The sequence below is a fragment of the Rutidosis leptorrhynchoides genome, chromosome 3, assembly GCF_046630445.1.
Source record: "Rutidosis leptorrhynchoides isolate AG116_Rl617_1_P2 chromosome 3, CSIRO_AGI_Rlap_v1, whole genome shotgun sequence".
Lineage (NCBI taxonomy): Eukaryota > Viridiplantae > Streptophyta > Magnoliopsida > Asterales > Asteraceae > Rutidosis > Rutidosis leptorrhynchoides.
In genome coordinates, this window is record NC_092335.1 from 15,625,565 (window position 1) to 15,641,836 (window position 16,272).

At 33.6% G+C, this 16,272-nt stretch overlaps 1 protein-coding gene and 1 pseudogene across 1 annotated transcript; both read left to right on the forward strand.

The window, feature by feature from the left end:
- Positions 1–6,158: 6,158 nt before the first annotated feature.
- LOC139899698 (uncharacterized) lies at positions 6,159–8,749 on the forward strand. Its single transcript, XM_071882540.1, has 5 exons — positions 6,159–6,565; positions 6,779–6,890; positions 7,192–7,306; positions 7,445–8,413; positions 8,504–8,749. Exons 1-5 carry the CDS (start codon positions 6,367–6,369, stop codon positions 8,747–8,749), a joined length of 1,641 nt encoding a protein of 546 aa, XP_071738641.1. The 5' UTR covers positions 6,159–6,366.
- A 1,749-nt stretch (positions 8,750–10,498) lies between these two features.
- Positions 10,499–13,896, forward strand: LOC139895774 (receptor-like protein 6; annotated as a pseudogene).
- The last annotated feature ends 2,376 nt before the right edge of the window (positions 13,897–16,272 follow it).

Consider the following 16,272-nt stretch of genomic DNA (forward strand, 5'->3'; position numbering starts at 1 on the left):
AGTACAAGCATGCATAATCCTAAATACTCGAGCACTAGTCAGGGATACACTATTAGTATATAAAAGTTAAATTATGAGTACTCACGTATCAATATTGAGATTCAATATTGCAGGAAAGGTACGTAGACGCAACGAAAATGATAAACACTATATTGACCTCACGAGCATACCCATGAACCATACTCAATCACCTCCATAGCTATAACCCATAATTTTCTTAATCCTATCCTACTCGAAAAACAATTTCGAAATCACTCGGACAGCACTCCGTCGTAATATTTTATGTATACTAATAATATCTTGAAATAATACGGAGTAAATATATATGTACATCGATTGAGAGAGTTTAGAGAAAAATATTTTCAAGTTTCTATGAAATAATGAAACCTATTGAATTCTATTTATAATAGATTTTTGAATTATTAAAGTGAATTATTAAAGTATGAATTATTAAAGTGAATTATTAAAGTATGAATTATTAAAGTGAATTATTAAAGTATGAATTATTAAAGTGAATTATTAAAGTATGAATTATTAAAGTGAATTATTAAAGTTAAAGTAAAGTAAAAATAAAGTAAATGTAAAGTTTAAGTATAGTAAAAGTATAAAATTATGTACGTATAATACGCGTATAAATATATATAATATTAATTTAAATCGTTATATATATTTAATAAAATAAAATATAAATATCGTTATCTTTATCATACTAGTTAAGTAATGAGTTGTCAAAAGTGATTCTAGATATTTATAAAAGTTATATACGTTTTAATAATAAAGTTCTTTTTAAATTGAAAACGTTTTTGTACGTTTGAAACTAAATAGATCAATCGAGTCTTTATGAGATTCAATCTTCCACTATCCTTTATCTAGTTCTCAATGATTGACAATTTATTCTTATTTATAAATTACTTTACCATTTTTCGAATATTGTTAAAATGGAAAGATTTCTCAAATCAACGTGGGCCTTTCAACAGAGACTTGTAATCATAATTCAATATATCTGATAATTCAATCATTTGATCTTATCTTCTAATTCCATTGATAAACATTTTGAAACAGATACAATCATATAAAGTATTTAATCTAATATTTTGTTTACGTTTCAAGTTATAATATATATACACATATACATATATAATCATATTCGTTTAATGGTTCGTGAATCGTTGGAACTTGGTCGAGGTTGAATGAATGTATGAACATAGTTTAAAATTCTTGCAATTTAACTTAACAAATATTGCTTATCGTGTCGGAAACATATAAAGATTAAAGTTTAAATTTGGTTGGAAATTTTCGGGTTGTCACATATATACATAAATATTTATACGATATATCGGCATCATTTGGCCGGGCCACTCTTAAAACGAGCAATCCACCCAAAAAGTCCATTTATACAATAACAACCCAAATTACGCCTAAAAATGGGTCATGGACTAATAACGGTAATTTATACATAATGCACACTTATACATATCGGGTCACGAGTAACAACAACAATCTACACACTAGGTTCACTTGCACCACTTTCGACCCAAATAAAAACTAACAATTGGGTCGAGACTAACAATTGGGCCTAGCAACTCAGTATCAATATCAGTATTAGTATCACTATTAGTATCACTATCAGTATTATTATTAGTATCACTATTAGTATTAGTATATATATTAGTATTAGTATTAGACTATTAGTATTAGTATTAGTAATAGTATTAGTATTAGTATCCGTATGCGTCTGCGTATGCGTATGCGTATTCATATTTGTATTCGTATTCGTACTAGTATTCGTACTAGTAGTATTAGTATTAGTATTAGTAGTTGTAGTAGTAGTATTAGCATTAGTATTAGTATGTGTATCATTTTGAAACACTTAAAACTCACTATTGAGATGCTCTTAATGTAGTAACTAAGTTACTAGGCCTCTTTACAAATGAGAAAATGTACGAGCACAATGCGAAAAAGTACATGAGACTAATAATTTTAGAAAAATTATCTTCAAAGTTTTTGGAATCAGATAGAACAATTATATCACATAAATGCATGATAAAATATTAAAATATATCAATTCATGCACGTAATACAACTATTATTGCATAGTTAGAATTTATCGAAAGTGATCATGAATTAATGACTCACCTTTTATTTCAAAGTTGTATTCATAAAGTATTGCAATGCAACTATGTTTCTCTAGTTTTTGTTTTACTACTAAATTATTGAAAAGTAGATTTCAAAATATTTCCGGACAATACAGTAATATAATATTATTTACTCTATATTTAATATTTATTTAATATTGTCAAACTACAACACCTTACCTAATTAATCAATAAAATAAAATGCATCGTCATTTTAGTCTTTCTAATATTAGCATTGATCATTAGTTAGCATTCCGGTGGAATAAATTTTTTTTTTTTTTTTTTTTGAAAAGCAAAAATATTATTATTATTATATGGAATATTACAATACAAGTCCCTATATGCTTTTATACAATGCTATAAACGAAACGGATCAGCTGAGAAAATATGGAATAATTATCTGAACTTATGATCGGGGGAGACGTAGACTAGATAACACTACGAGGGACGAACTTGCGTAAAAGAACAACAAGCGGGGAAGGAGGGGACAACCGTGCCGATCAAGCGACTACAAAGTTGACACACAACCAACCCATTTAATCTAACCCACATAGGCTATATAGAATAACGAAACCATCCCGATTTGAATTAAGTTATGTTAACCGACGCCTATGCGGTTTGAAGGAGGTGACACGTAAAATGACGGGTTGAGTAGCCATTGATGCCAATCGATAGGTGTTTTCTTCCGTGAACGATTTGAGATCCAGCTAAAGCTTTGAGATTGGATCTCGGAGATTATCACAGCGGGGTTCCATATTTTTCCGGAAAAAATCTTTAAGTTCCTATGTTTCCAAATAATGTAGCACGCAATCCATTTAGCAGCTTGCCATATTGAAGAACCAATGGAATTATGTGATATGCCTTGATCCGAGATGATGGCATCATTGATGTTAGAGATACTTATGTTGTTTTGATTCCACCAATCGAGAAATTGTATCCATATTGAAGATACTTTTTGACAATTTAACAACGCGTGATCAATGGTTTCAATTTGGTGCTCACATAAGGGACATAAGATGGTGTGAAGGTCAATTCCTTTTTTATCGAGTTCGCTTCTAACCGGGATAAATTACCTTTGTTATAACTAGACTAGATGACAAACACAAATGAATATGAAAATTCCTTCTATTAAAAATATACGGAGTACAAGGTTAAATCAAATATTGTGATTTGGTACATAGACGTGACAGCTAGCAACTTCCGTGTGGTTTTCGCTGTGTTAAATAAGCCCAATGATATTTTTACTAGCGGTCTAATATGATTTTCATTTAATTCATATTATGCAATAAATACTTGTTCAGTGGATTTAAAGTTGTAGTTAATGAGTGAATCTATTAAAATATTGAGTGGAAATACTATTAGCCGTTATGATTTTTTTGACACGATTTAATCGGGGTATTCATAATCGTTTTCGACTAACCTACTACAAGATATGATGCTAATAAAGTTTGAATATGTGAGATTTAAGTTGATCACTATGTAATCTTGTGATAGTTGTGTTCATATAAGGGCCTGTTTACTAACACCTTAATGGGCTTAGTTGACTGGAAGACTCTTTCGGTCACCCAAGTGAGGTGTTTACTTGTGGCTCAATAAATAATTATAACTTAATGGGTGTCTGTTTCGGTCACCCCAAAATCCTCACTCCTCCCCATCTAGCCAATTTTTTTCCTCATCTGCCCTTCTTATTACGCTCTCTTCAAAAAATCATCCCAAACATATATTCATCTGTTATTCTCAGTGAAATCAAAACCTCTCAAAAATCAATACCTGCTCCGACAATCCAGAAGTAATTAAATCTCAAGATTGAGAAGTAAAGCGAAGTAAATTTCCTCCACCGTCGATCTATGTACAGTTGAAATGAAAATCATATTTTGAAATAGTGAGGGATAATAGTTTGTGATTGAAGTTTGGATGACGAAGTTCCCTGAAAATTATTATCTTGAAATCTTATCCGAAATCATTACTACTATTATTTATTGGATGCTTGAAGTTTTGGATGATAAAGTATCATGATTGAAGTTTGGATGAGGAAGTTTTCTGTATATGCCGTGAGTACCGGTGATTGAAGTGTGGCTGATTATTTGGTGAATTGCACTTGACGGTGGTACTTTTGAAAGTAGTAGTTTTGGTTGTTGGTTAAGAAAGAAAATAGAAGTGATGATAAAATTGATGGTGGTGGTGTAGAACAGCAATGTAAATAGCAATTATTTGTTAATTTGTTAAAGTATTTTATTTGTTAATTTGTTAAAGTATTTTATTTATTTAGGATTATGAATATGAATTATTATTATTACTCCGTATATGGTTGATGATATTGTAATGTAAAATCATACGGAGTAGTACAAATTTTAATTCTCAAGGTTATTATAGTCATTTACTGTCATTCAGTTAATTCATTCAACATGAAAGTAAACAACAATTTCATTTTTGTCTTACTACATATAATCATTCATTATTCATTCTGCCATCTATATTCATACGGAACTTAATAGAAAAAATAGTAAACAGGCCCTAAGTATCAATTATTTTTAGTAAACTTTTGTATCGGTGTTTTTCACATTCAAAGAATATTTAATTATATGGAGGCCGGGCTCGACTCGTTAAAAATTTAATTTGAGTCAAACGTAAACAAACGCGAGCTCAAGTTTAAGTAAGCACGAGCTTAAATATGCTTTAAAAATCGTTTAGTGATACAATGTTTCTTATAAATTTATAGATACAAGACTAATGCGTACACATACGCTTATACACAAGTAAACGTACAAACTGGACCGATACTGTAAACATAAAGATCGTATCTTTTACTTCTACTTTTACTTGAAATATCATAATTCATAAGAACTGAATCCAAATGTCGCAAACCAAAGGAAAAAGCTGAACTTAAACCAAAAACCTTTTGGTTGTCATAACGTAACTTTAAAGTGAGAAAAACTCCAGTATAGGCCCTTAACATTATGACTATACTCCATTGGATCCCTTTGATTGTACTCAATTACACTTTCACCTCACAATCGTTAACATAGGACCGCAACCTTCAAGGCTTCAAGTTTGTTCATCTTCAATACAATTCATCATCTTCTAGACTCTATTCATATAACTAGTTTCACAAGTCATAATAACATATTATTATACATTTGTAATAATTTTCTATCACCATACATAAGAAAACATATGTAAGATAGTATTTTATTTAAAAACTTATTGCTTAGGTAGTCCTTTATTTAAATGCCCGTTTCATAGATAGTCTTTTGATTTGACTTTTTTTTTAATGACGGTTAGGAGCAATGATGTGAATTCGAACGCGATGTCGACACTCACTCACTTGATCATTTTCTTGGTACGAATCATTACAGTCCTACCACTTTTCAGGAGGAAACCCCCACGATTAACCTATGTGGGCATCGCTGGTAAAAACCCTTACTAACGTTTAAATTATTGATTGATCTTCATTATATTAAAGGACTATTTAGATAACAAATTTTTAATTACTTTGTAAAAGACTACCGATATAGTTAAAAGATTTAAAAAACTGAATTAAAATTCAATACAATCATAAGGACCAACTAAATAATTACTTTAGATATAATATATAATTTACTTTAGATATAAATCATATAATAATAATAATACATGTCATTATATAGTATCTACGTATATTACACGTTAGAAAAGAAAAGTCGTGTTTGCCCAAATATCCAAGTCTAAAATAAGCATCTAAATATTTGACATCCTTGTGAAAACCTTAGGTACCGTTATCGACATACTAATAAAGTTCAGGTCAAAAAGGTGTCAAAACAAAAAAAATAAAAGGGACAAACTGGTAATAATTCTGATTACGAAACGTCTAAAGGAAATAATAACGCCTTTCATCGTAAATAAACATATAAACATATCTTTATTAATGGTTCATCCTTGATTAAATTCCAAATCCAGATAAAGTTACACCTTTCAATCCAAAACGTACAACTTACTATAGCATACATCTTCCATTATCGACACATTTTTTATTTTAACAATTTCCTTATTCTATCTCTCTCCTACAGACCTACAGTCTAATTTGTCTCCATCTCACCTAATTTCAAATTTCTAAGTTTTTTGTTCACACACAATTTATTGCAGTTGGTTTGTAAATTTGTCTATGCCTTGTTTGTACAGTGTCAGAATTCAGTTTAGTAGTAATAATTTTTGGAGATTATTTAAGTGCTAGATTTTGGTTAATTTTGTGGAGATGAATCGGAGTTACCGGGCGCCGGAAAAAGAAATGCCGGTGACGGCGAAACAACGGCAACGGCAGCAATTAAATGGAAGTTTTAGATTAAGAGAGAAAGATGAAGAGTTAGGGTTATTTTTGGAAATGAGAAAACGTGAAAAAGAACGTCATGATTTGCTTCTTCATAACGCTGAAGCTGAATTTGATTCATCACTTGGTAAATTTTCACTTTAATTAATTGTTTCATCAATTTTAACATTTATTTATTAGGAATGCAAATGGACAAAAATCTAAACCTATGTACTGTATATCCTTTAATAATTATGTCCCATTGGCCTACATAGATATGTAATTATGATTTATGAAGTGAGGGTATTTTATATTTTTATTGAATTCATGTTTGGGTGTTACATAAAATTTGGTGTTACAGGTTCAAGAACAGGGAATTCTCATATGTACAGTATTCAATCTGCAACCACTATGCGAAGAACTGGCGCTGATGAATTTTTGAATTCTGAAAATGATAAGAATGATTATGATTGGTAATTCTTTTTTATTTACATTTTGATTTTGATTAAACTTTTTAGGGCTAGTTATCTTTTGAATTTTGTTCTGTGGGGTTAAAGCTATGGTGGTCATATGCGTCTAGACTATGGTTGGCTTTTTATTCTTGTTTGCACTTGAGGAAGAATATATGTTATAAATGTGTGTATGCTCATTCATTGTACCGTTATACCGTCGTAAACTGTGGTTCGTTGAATTAATCTGTTCTTTTTGTTTGTGTGAAGTAAGGTTTGAGGGCAATTTTTGTTTGCTGATTATGTGAAGTTGTAAAATTTTCAGGCTTTTGACTCCTCCTGGTACTCCTCTTTATCCTTCTTTAGAAGCCGATTTGCAGAAAACCGTCATGAATCAGAATGGAGGTCCTAAAGGTCACCCGAGTACTCTAAAGTCTAGAGTAAGAGCAATAATTGATTAATTAGTTATGTAGTCATTCTTCATTTGATTAATCATTCTTCAATAATTGATTAATGCTTCATGTATGCATATTAGTGCATGTTTTAATGATGTATTTTTTTGGTTAATTTTGGTGTAGTTGATAAATACACAACCAGAGGCTAATAGGAGTAACCTGGGGTCAAGACCAAGACCATCTTCCTCAGGTGGTTCAGGGTCAGGTTCGGGTTCAAGTCCTTCAACTCCAACTGATAGGTCAGCTTTAGGTTCCCAATCTAGAGCCATGTTGAATCCTGTTTCCAAAACCAAACCGCGTTCAATTTCAGCTGTTAGACCTTCAGGATCTTCGGCTGCCTCTTCTGGTCCAACCTTGTCTTCATCGTCTAAGCCAACGGTTCCAGCTAGATCATCAACTCCAACATCAAGGTCAACCGCAAGGTCTTCAACTCCCACATCACGGTCAACCGCAAGATCCTCAACCCCAACAAGTAGACCATCTTTATCTACAACCAAACCAACACCGCGGGCCCCAACACCACCACGAAGGCCCGCCACATCAACAACTGTCGCTAAAACATCAGGCCCTTCGGTTAGATCTCATTCTTCAGTTGCTAATATAACCAGTTCACCCAAATCAAGACCAATACCATGGAAACCGCATGAGATGCCCGGTTACACCCTCGACGCACCGCCAAATTTACGCACCTCGCTTACTGATAGACCAATTTCTTCTATTAGAGGCCGGGCTGGTGCACCAAGTAGCAGGTCTTCGTCTATTGAACCGGGTCCAAACGGAAGGGTCAGAAGGCAATCATGTTCGCCTTCAAGAGGTCGGCTTCCTAACGGTGTGAACCGTAAGAGTGGTGCATCTGTACCGGTTTCTACGTTGAACCGTGCTTATGCTAAAGCTAATGATACTGTTAGCCCGGGTTCGTATGGGACTAAGATGGTTGAACGGGTAATTAATATGCGTAAACTAATGCCACCTAGGCAAAATGAAAAACACTCGCCCAACAGTAATTCATCTGGGAAGTCATCATCTCCTGACACCTCTGGTTTTGGAAGCTCGTTCTCAAAGAAATCTTTAGACATGGCTATGAGACACATGGTATGTTATGCTTTAGTTCCCTTTAATCTATATTTCATTTAAATTTTATATGTTAATATGTTATTAAATTTGGGTTGTTTTGTGAAACAGGATATAAGGAGGACAGTGCCAAGTAATTTGAGGCCATTGATGACGAAAATTCCGGCATCATCAATGTACAGTGTGAGATCTGGGCCCACACGAAATCGAATGATTTCAGATTCCCCTGTTGCAACAAGCAGCAATGCAAGCTCGGAAATGAGTGTTAATAACAATAATCAGTTTGATGAAAACATAGATGACGAGAGTAACAGCGACAAGGGTGCCCATTCCCCTGCTAGGATCCGGGGCAGGTGATCGTTTTTAGATCCATAATCTTTTTAATCTGAATTACTTGATAAGTTATTGTATATGAATGGTTCCATTTTGATAATAATATATTAATGTCAAAACTGTTATCTCGTCTATATCAGTTGGTAACACAATGTTCTGTATGCTAGTCTTGTGCATCTTAAATAAATAAAGGAAACCATTAAAGTATTAAACCACTATACAAAAATCAAGCTTTAGCAGATCTACCAAATTCATTATACTAATTCATGAATTATTGATGGCTAATGATTGGGAGCGAGTCAAAACAAGGGCAAATCTTGCAATTATCTGATGGAATCTTATTAAAGGATGCAAAAAGGGTTGATTGAATGAAACCAAGTTAAGAGATTATAATAAAGGGGCCCATTTAATCTATAAATTTCAAACCTTATAGATTCGCCTTCACATGGGTGACGAGTCTTGATTACGACTTTTTTCCACCTATATTCTGAAGTGTACGATACATATTGCAAAACGCCCACTCTTTTAGTCGTTTGAAAGGGACAATTCCGCATTAAATTAATTGCAATTTCGTACAAATTCGACAAATTCTCAATAGTTTTATAAGGAAATGTTTTAGTAATTCTTACCCATTTTAACTCCTTTGAAAAAATAATTGTGATGCTGTGGTTCTTTACAATCCGTTGAAGAAATGTGCTAATAAGTTCTTAACAGTGTTGCAAAAATGAGGTGTGGCATCAGAATCACGTTTCGTTTGAACAATTGAATTGCTGAAAATTTGTAAAAACTGTTCAAATTTTCTTATAAAAGTTTGCTGTAAAAAGTAGTCACGACTATAAAATATACTCCCTCCTGTCCCTATAAAAACCATCATCTTACAATTTATGTCCGTTCCATCTTACTATTTCTGTCTATTCCCCTCTCTTTACACTAAATAACAATAAAAATTATTAAAATTCAATTGTATTCCTTTAATTATTGAAAATTCAACATTACATATAACAATTAAAATTAAATGAAGACAAAATTATAAAATTCAGTCTAACAAAAAGTCAAAAATGATAAGTTTAATGGGACGAAGGGAAATCTAGCACACAAGTTGTGAAAAGCGGTAACAAACAAGCTAAGCTAAACATAACAAATGAGCCACCAACATGGAGGGAATACAATAAGTAAATGTTGCTAAACAAACAAGACTAAACTTGAATCTCAATATTCGGAAGCACCTATACCATTCTCGACAACACAATGAACCATCGGGAGAAAACTGGTGCCCGTTGAATCGCCGAAAATATTAGAACATAACCGCTTCAGTAGCCACATGACTAAACTCTAAATCCGTAATAAGTTATTGTAAGACTTTTATGACCCAAATGGTACGTTTAGAAAATAAAGCTAGACCACAAAACAATTGACTTGATAGAGTACTCAATGAGAGCTGATTTTTCAAAGTATGCTACTGTGAGTATATAGAGGCCACAAGAGAAACGAATGTATTAAACACGAAGAGAAGCTTAATTGAAAAGTCTACACCAGTAGACATCATCATTAGGGTCTAGACCCTACCTGAGTTGACGAAGACTTACTAGAGCTTGTAAAGTTTAACTCTAACTTAAGTTAGCGTTACTTACAGTTTTGGTCCTTTGCTTATTATCACTTCTATAGAGCTGAGTAACAAGGGGCTGGTTTTCAACGCAACTACATTGCAAGAGTATACTACTACTGTGACTATATATAATACTTGTAACATATAAAGTGCCGCATCGTGTTAACGTTTAATCTAGACGTTATTTTAATTAAAGACAAAAAAAAAGATTGAGTTATTCAAAATTGGTTTATTATGTCTTCGTTTTCTTCTGTTTTGCTTGTTCCCCAGTTTCCTCTTATTTCAATACGAGCTTACAACAGATATAAATGCCCTGCCCAACAGTCCCGATCTCTACTTGTATTTAAACACAGCCTCGTTTCCATCAATCACTCAATCGATGATCCTCCAAATTATTCCCCGTGTAAGGATTGGCTTGGTGCTACAGGTTCCTATCCAATTACGATGAACTGGAACACAAATACAGATTGTTGTAATTGGAATGGAGTCACTTGTGACTACTTGAGCGGTGACGTTATCGGTCTCGATCTAAGTTGTGGTATGATAAAAGGTATCATCCTTCCTAACTCAACCCTCTTCAACCTTCCTCACCTTCAGAGACTCAACCTCGCTTTTAACAATTTTAGTGGTTCAAATATTCCACCTGAAATTCAAAGGTTTTCAACAAGTCTCACACATCTCAACATGTCAGAATGTCAGTTTTCCGGCCAAGTGCCAACAAACGTCACACTTCTTCATAATTTGGTGTCTCTTGATCTCTCTTGGAATGATTTTAGTATCGAACCTCATGTTTTTGTAAACGTGCTTAGAAATTCTACTTCTTTAAAAGAACTTTCGCTTGCTGGTGTTTTTATCAATTTAGCTTTACCTAATTATCTTAATGTATCTAATTCTTCTTTGAAATTACTAAGTCTTAGGGGTGCAAACTTGCACGGAAAATTACCGGGTTACATTTTTGATATCCCGTCTTTAGAAAAACTCGACTTGTCAAGTAACGACTTTACAAGCCATATCCCTTTAGAAATCTCGCATCTTCCTAAATTGGTTTCACTAGATCTCTCTTATAATTTTAATCTTTATAATATAGTATTTCAACCTCATGTTTTCAATAGATTCGTTAAAAATTCTACTCTTTTGAGAGACCTCAGGCTTATGGGTGTTAATATCTCTAGTGTTTTTCCAACGGGTCCTACAACTTTTTTCTCTTCTTTGAATTATTTAGATCTATCTTATTGTAATATGATGGGGTCCCTTCCAAAATCTATACTTAACCTTTCAAGCCTTACTCATCTAGATTTATCAGTTAACAATCTTCACGGGTCGTTGCCATCTTGGTTGTTTACTGTTTCCTCTTTAGAATATCTCGTTCTACATGATAACATGTTCACTGGAGACGTACCCTTTAATTCGTCTGCTCTTCCCTCATTAAAAGAGTTATCCCTTACTAATAATCATCTATCTGGGAACGTTGATCAAGCCCTGTATTCACCAACCTTACTTCCTTGTACCTTTCTTATAATAATTTTATCGGCGAGTGGGAGTTGGATAGTTTGTTATCAAGTCTCACGAACCTTATAGATCTTGATCTCTCGTACAGTGGTTTATCAGTTACGACCAGTAATGCTACACATCATGCCAACCATAATCTAAAGTACTTATATTTGGCATCTTGCAAGTTAAAGGACTTTCCCTTGTTCTTACGATACATGAGAAATCTTGAAGACTTAGATCTATCTAGCAATGAAATCAATGGAGACATTCCTATGTGGGCAGGGGAGATAGGAGGTGATGGTCATTTATTTTCCCTGAATCTCTCACTTAATTTGATAACACGCTTGCCACAATTTCGATGGTATGGACTAAAATATCTATATCTTCAGTCCAATCAGATTCAGGGACCATTCCCTCCATCAATTTGCAACATGAGCAAATTGCGTTCGCTAGATTTGTCCAAGAATAACATTTGTGGAGTCATTCCGCAATGTTTCAGAAATATTACTTATTCTCTGTTAGATTTAAATCTTAACTACAACCAGCTTGAAGGATTACTCCCTACATCAATTTGCAACACGAGCAATTTAGGTTTACTTGATTTGTCCAATAATAAGTTTGGTGGAGTGATTCCACAATGCTTTGGAAATATTACCTCTCTTGAAGTGATGGATCTAGGTAATAATATTTTTCATGGTACAATTCCAAACACGTTCGAAAATTGTGAAAACTTACAAGGGATTATTTTGAAAGGAAATCAATTATACGGAGAGTTGCCGACTTCTTTTTCCAATTGTCATTTCTTGAATGTTCTTGATTTAGAAAACAACCACTTAAATGGCACATTCCCATACTGGTTAGGAGGTCTTTCATATTTGCGGGTTCTTAACCTCAAATCGAACATGTTTCATGGACGCATTGCAACCTCTTCTACTTTTGAATTAGCATTCACAAATTTGCAAGTTCTTGACTTATCTCATAATAGGTTTGTAGGCCAACTTCCATCAAAATATTTTCAAAATTTCAAAGCCATGAAGCATGTTGAAAGAAGTAGTGCAGATACAAAATTGAGATACTTGAGATTGAGTAGCGAGTATTACTCAATTGATGTTTCCGTGAAAGGGATGGAGCGAAACTTTCCACAGATATTTGTTGAGTATACAATTATTTGTCTATCGAACAATAATTTTGAAGGAAAGATTCCAGACATCATTGGAAGTCTAAACTCACTAATAGTGCTCGACTTATCCCACAACAGTCTCACGGGTCGCGTCCCACAAGATCTTGGAAATTTAGCTGCAATCGAATCATTAGATTTATCTTGGAATCAACTTACCGGTGAGATCCCTCAAAGCCTTGCGGAGTTGACTGACCTTGAGTTCTTAAATCTCTCACAAAACCATCTTGTGGGGCGCATTCCCGCTGGAAAACAGTTCAACACATTCGAAGGGAACTCATTTGGAGGGAATACGAATCTATGTGGTGTTCCGTTGCCCAAAAGGTGCAACGAGAACCCACACGAACCGCACCTTGATGGTGATGGAGATGAGGATGAGAATGGGTTTACATGGAAAGTTGTGATATTGGGATATGGTTGTGGGACCCTGTTTGGATTCGTGATAGGATATCTGATGCTATCGTCCGGAAGACCAAAGTGGTTCAATGCAATTGCGGATGCAGGGGAGCGTATGATTTTGACCCGTCAAAAAAGGAGAAGGCGCATCATATATATTGGAAGATGAAATAATTTTCGAATGGTATGTGTTTCAATTTATTACTATTATTATTATTATCTAACCAATATCTGAAGGGTAGCATTTGATCCAACTCCAGATTTTCATCTAATGGATGCAGGTAACGGTTACAGAACTTACAAAATATATAGATGCTAGTTTATGTGAAAAGGTGCATACTGGATTATGATATGTTGTATAATTAGTTAGAGTTCATTAATGTTTATGAGTCCATGTGTTGGCGACACGTTAATTGTGAATGTATTGTAAAACGCTCAGCTTTGCCTCAAGTTGTATTTTGAATCTTGAAGATGAGCAAAAATGAAATTGGTGTTCGAATAGCTTGAGGTTGTACTTTCTTTTGCTTCTCACCGTTTGATTCTCACTACTGTAATTGTTAGCGCATCACATTCGATCCTTCTGCCTTCCGTTTTATCAATTCAATAAATCAATATTGCACACTTGTACATGTATTTGATTCAGCAGGAAGTATCGCAATTACTTTAACCTCTTAGCCAGAATATCTACGAATGTTTGAAATGCGATGCAATGATTGTGCAAATTAATATGATACTAAATCTGATGTGTTTTTTCGTCAAGTAGTGCATGCCTTCCTATGTTACATGAAAATGCAGTTCGCAAATCACTACTGAAGAAGTAACAAATGAGAAGATGCTTACGGTTCCCAGTTGATCAGTCCCTGTATATATGAAGTTGATTCTTTTGAATTAGAATACTGCAACCGTTAGGTTCCAACTGCGATATATAATAATACGAAATTACCTACACATTGTTATTAATTGTTAGACAAAAAAATAATGAGTACAGAATAAACATAAATAAAAAATCCAAGAAAGAATTATAAACCAAATTATCAATGAAGCCGACGAGCGCATGATTAGTTTCCACAACGAGAGTAATCACGAGGAACACTAAATATAAAAAACATTATTTGATAATTCAGCAACATAATCCCAAAGTTACCATATTGCTCACTTGCACTCTGCTTAAGTTTATATAGAGTCTAAGAGGCATAGAGCTATTCTTTTGGCCCTAGCATATTAATTCGACTACGTGAAATTAAAGTTGTGTCACATACTTTTTCACAACATACTCTTGAAGTTGTAGTGTAGTTGATCAAGCATAAATCCCCGTCTAGGGTAGAGATAGTCTTGATCAACAAAAGAGGAGTTTTTTGAGAATCAACGACATTAACATCCGGTCCGGTTACCGTGATAATTCGAATCGAGTGATGATCTCGAAGGGTGGTTAATTGTTGAAGGTCGTCCGATTACGTCGGGTAGATTCACTATAAGGGAAAAAAACTTTAGAAGGCAAAAACCCTTAAACTAGGATGAAAGAAAATGACTGGAGATAATGAAAGAAAGGAAAGATATGGATGGAAAGTGAGGATGGCCTTCACTTTAGAGGGAAATTGGAGTTTTTAGGAGACTTATGGCTTTTCCTATGCCAAGCACAAGACCAATTACATGTACATCATCATTTATCTTCTCGTCAAGCTGTTGAGCAACCCATCTGGGACCCAAAATAGTATTCTCTGCTACAAGCATGTTCTGATTTGAACTGATCAATTATTGAGAAATTTTTTCAAAGTCCTGCTCAAATTAGGGTTTAATCATCGTCGCTATCGTTTTATATTAAACACCAGTGACATGTTATATGATAAATAAAGCCACGTCAGCACCAGTTATAATAAGATAAATCATATCTCCATTTGGGATTGTTCGTAAAATCCAGAGTTTGTGCCGGCCCAACAAGTAAAGGTAACCGTCGAATAGAAGCAGTACCATCAGAGAAACTTTCCGATCATCAAATTCCATATACAAAAAAAAAAATAAAAAAAAATGGTATATTCGTTCCATGATTCCGTACGTAGATGAAGACTCCCTGATTTTGCCCCAAATGTCGTTTCGCGAGAGCGGCGAAGGTTAGCCTTTATTTACGGACTATTTTGCAATCCATCATTTATTTTACATATGTATAATGTATAACGATTTCAATCATGTATTGAATTTTTTGCATAATTATATTGACATACCTATAAGTGTATGTAGTTTATTCTAATTAGAAATTAATTACAGAAACTGTTAAATTCAAACTGTGACTTTTACTGATATGAATATTAGCTACCTAATGTTATATTACGTAGACAAATTGCAAAATGTGAATAGAAAAATATGAAAATTGGAGAAATAATTATGAAAGTTGTATATGCATGACCTACTTTTTGAAGACCTGTAAAACTTCATACGAAGATAAGACAAGCCAGCTTCCATATATATTGTACGCGTTGTCTTTATAAACTCCTTAATATATATGTCGCTTTTGTGTGCGTATGCGTTTATGATCTTTTAAGTTTTTTTCATATTTGTTATTCAATTATAATTCAATGTGTAATTCAAAGTTTCTTTTGTCCCTTTTCCATTTCTTTTTCATCAGTTCGATCTTTTGCTTCTTCTTTTGATAGCAGCAACAACTCTGATTTAATATAAAACGCTCTCTGCTCAACAGGCTCACTGTTTACTTCTTTTAATATAAATTGAAAAGTTTTCAAAAAGTCACACATATCAATATCTCAGAATGTTAGTTTTAAGTTCAAGTGCCAACAAACGTCACACTTCTTCATAATTTGGCGTCTCTCGGCCTCGCTTGGAATGATCTCGGTCTTTTTTTTTTTTTTTTTTTTTTTTTTTTTT

Bases quoted from the DNA above. Each gene is read 5' to 3' on its own strand.
- LOC139899698 (XM_071882540.1), top strand. From the start codon at position 6,367: ATGAATCGGAGTTACCGGGCGCCGGAAAAAGAAATGCCGGTGACGGCG. The intron at 7,307-7,444 runs GTAAGAGCAATA...ATTTTGGTGTAG, and splicing joins CGAGTACTCTAAAGTCTAGA to TTGATAAATACACAACCAGA. The intron at 8,414-8,503 runs GTATGTTATGCT...TTTGTGAAACAG, and splicing joins ACATGGCTATGAGACACATG to GATATAAGGAGGACAGTGCC.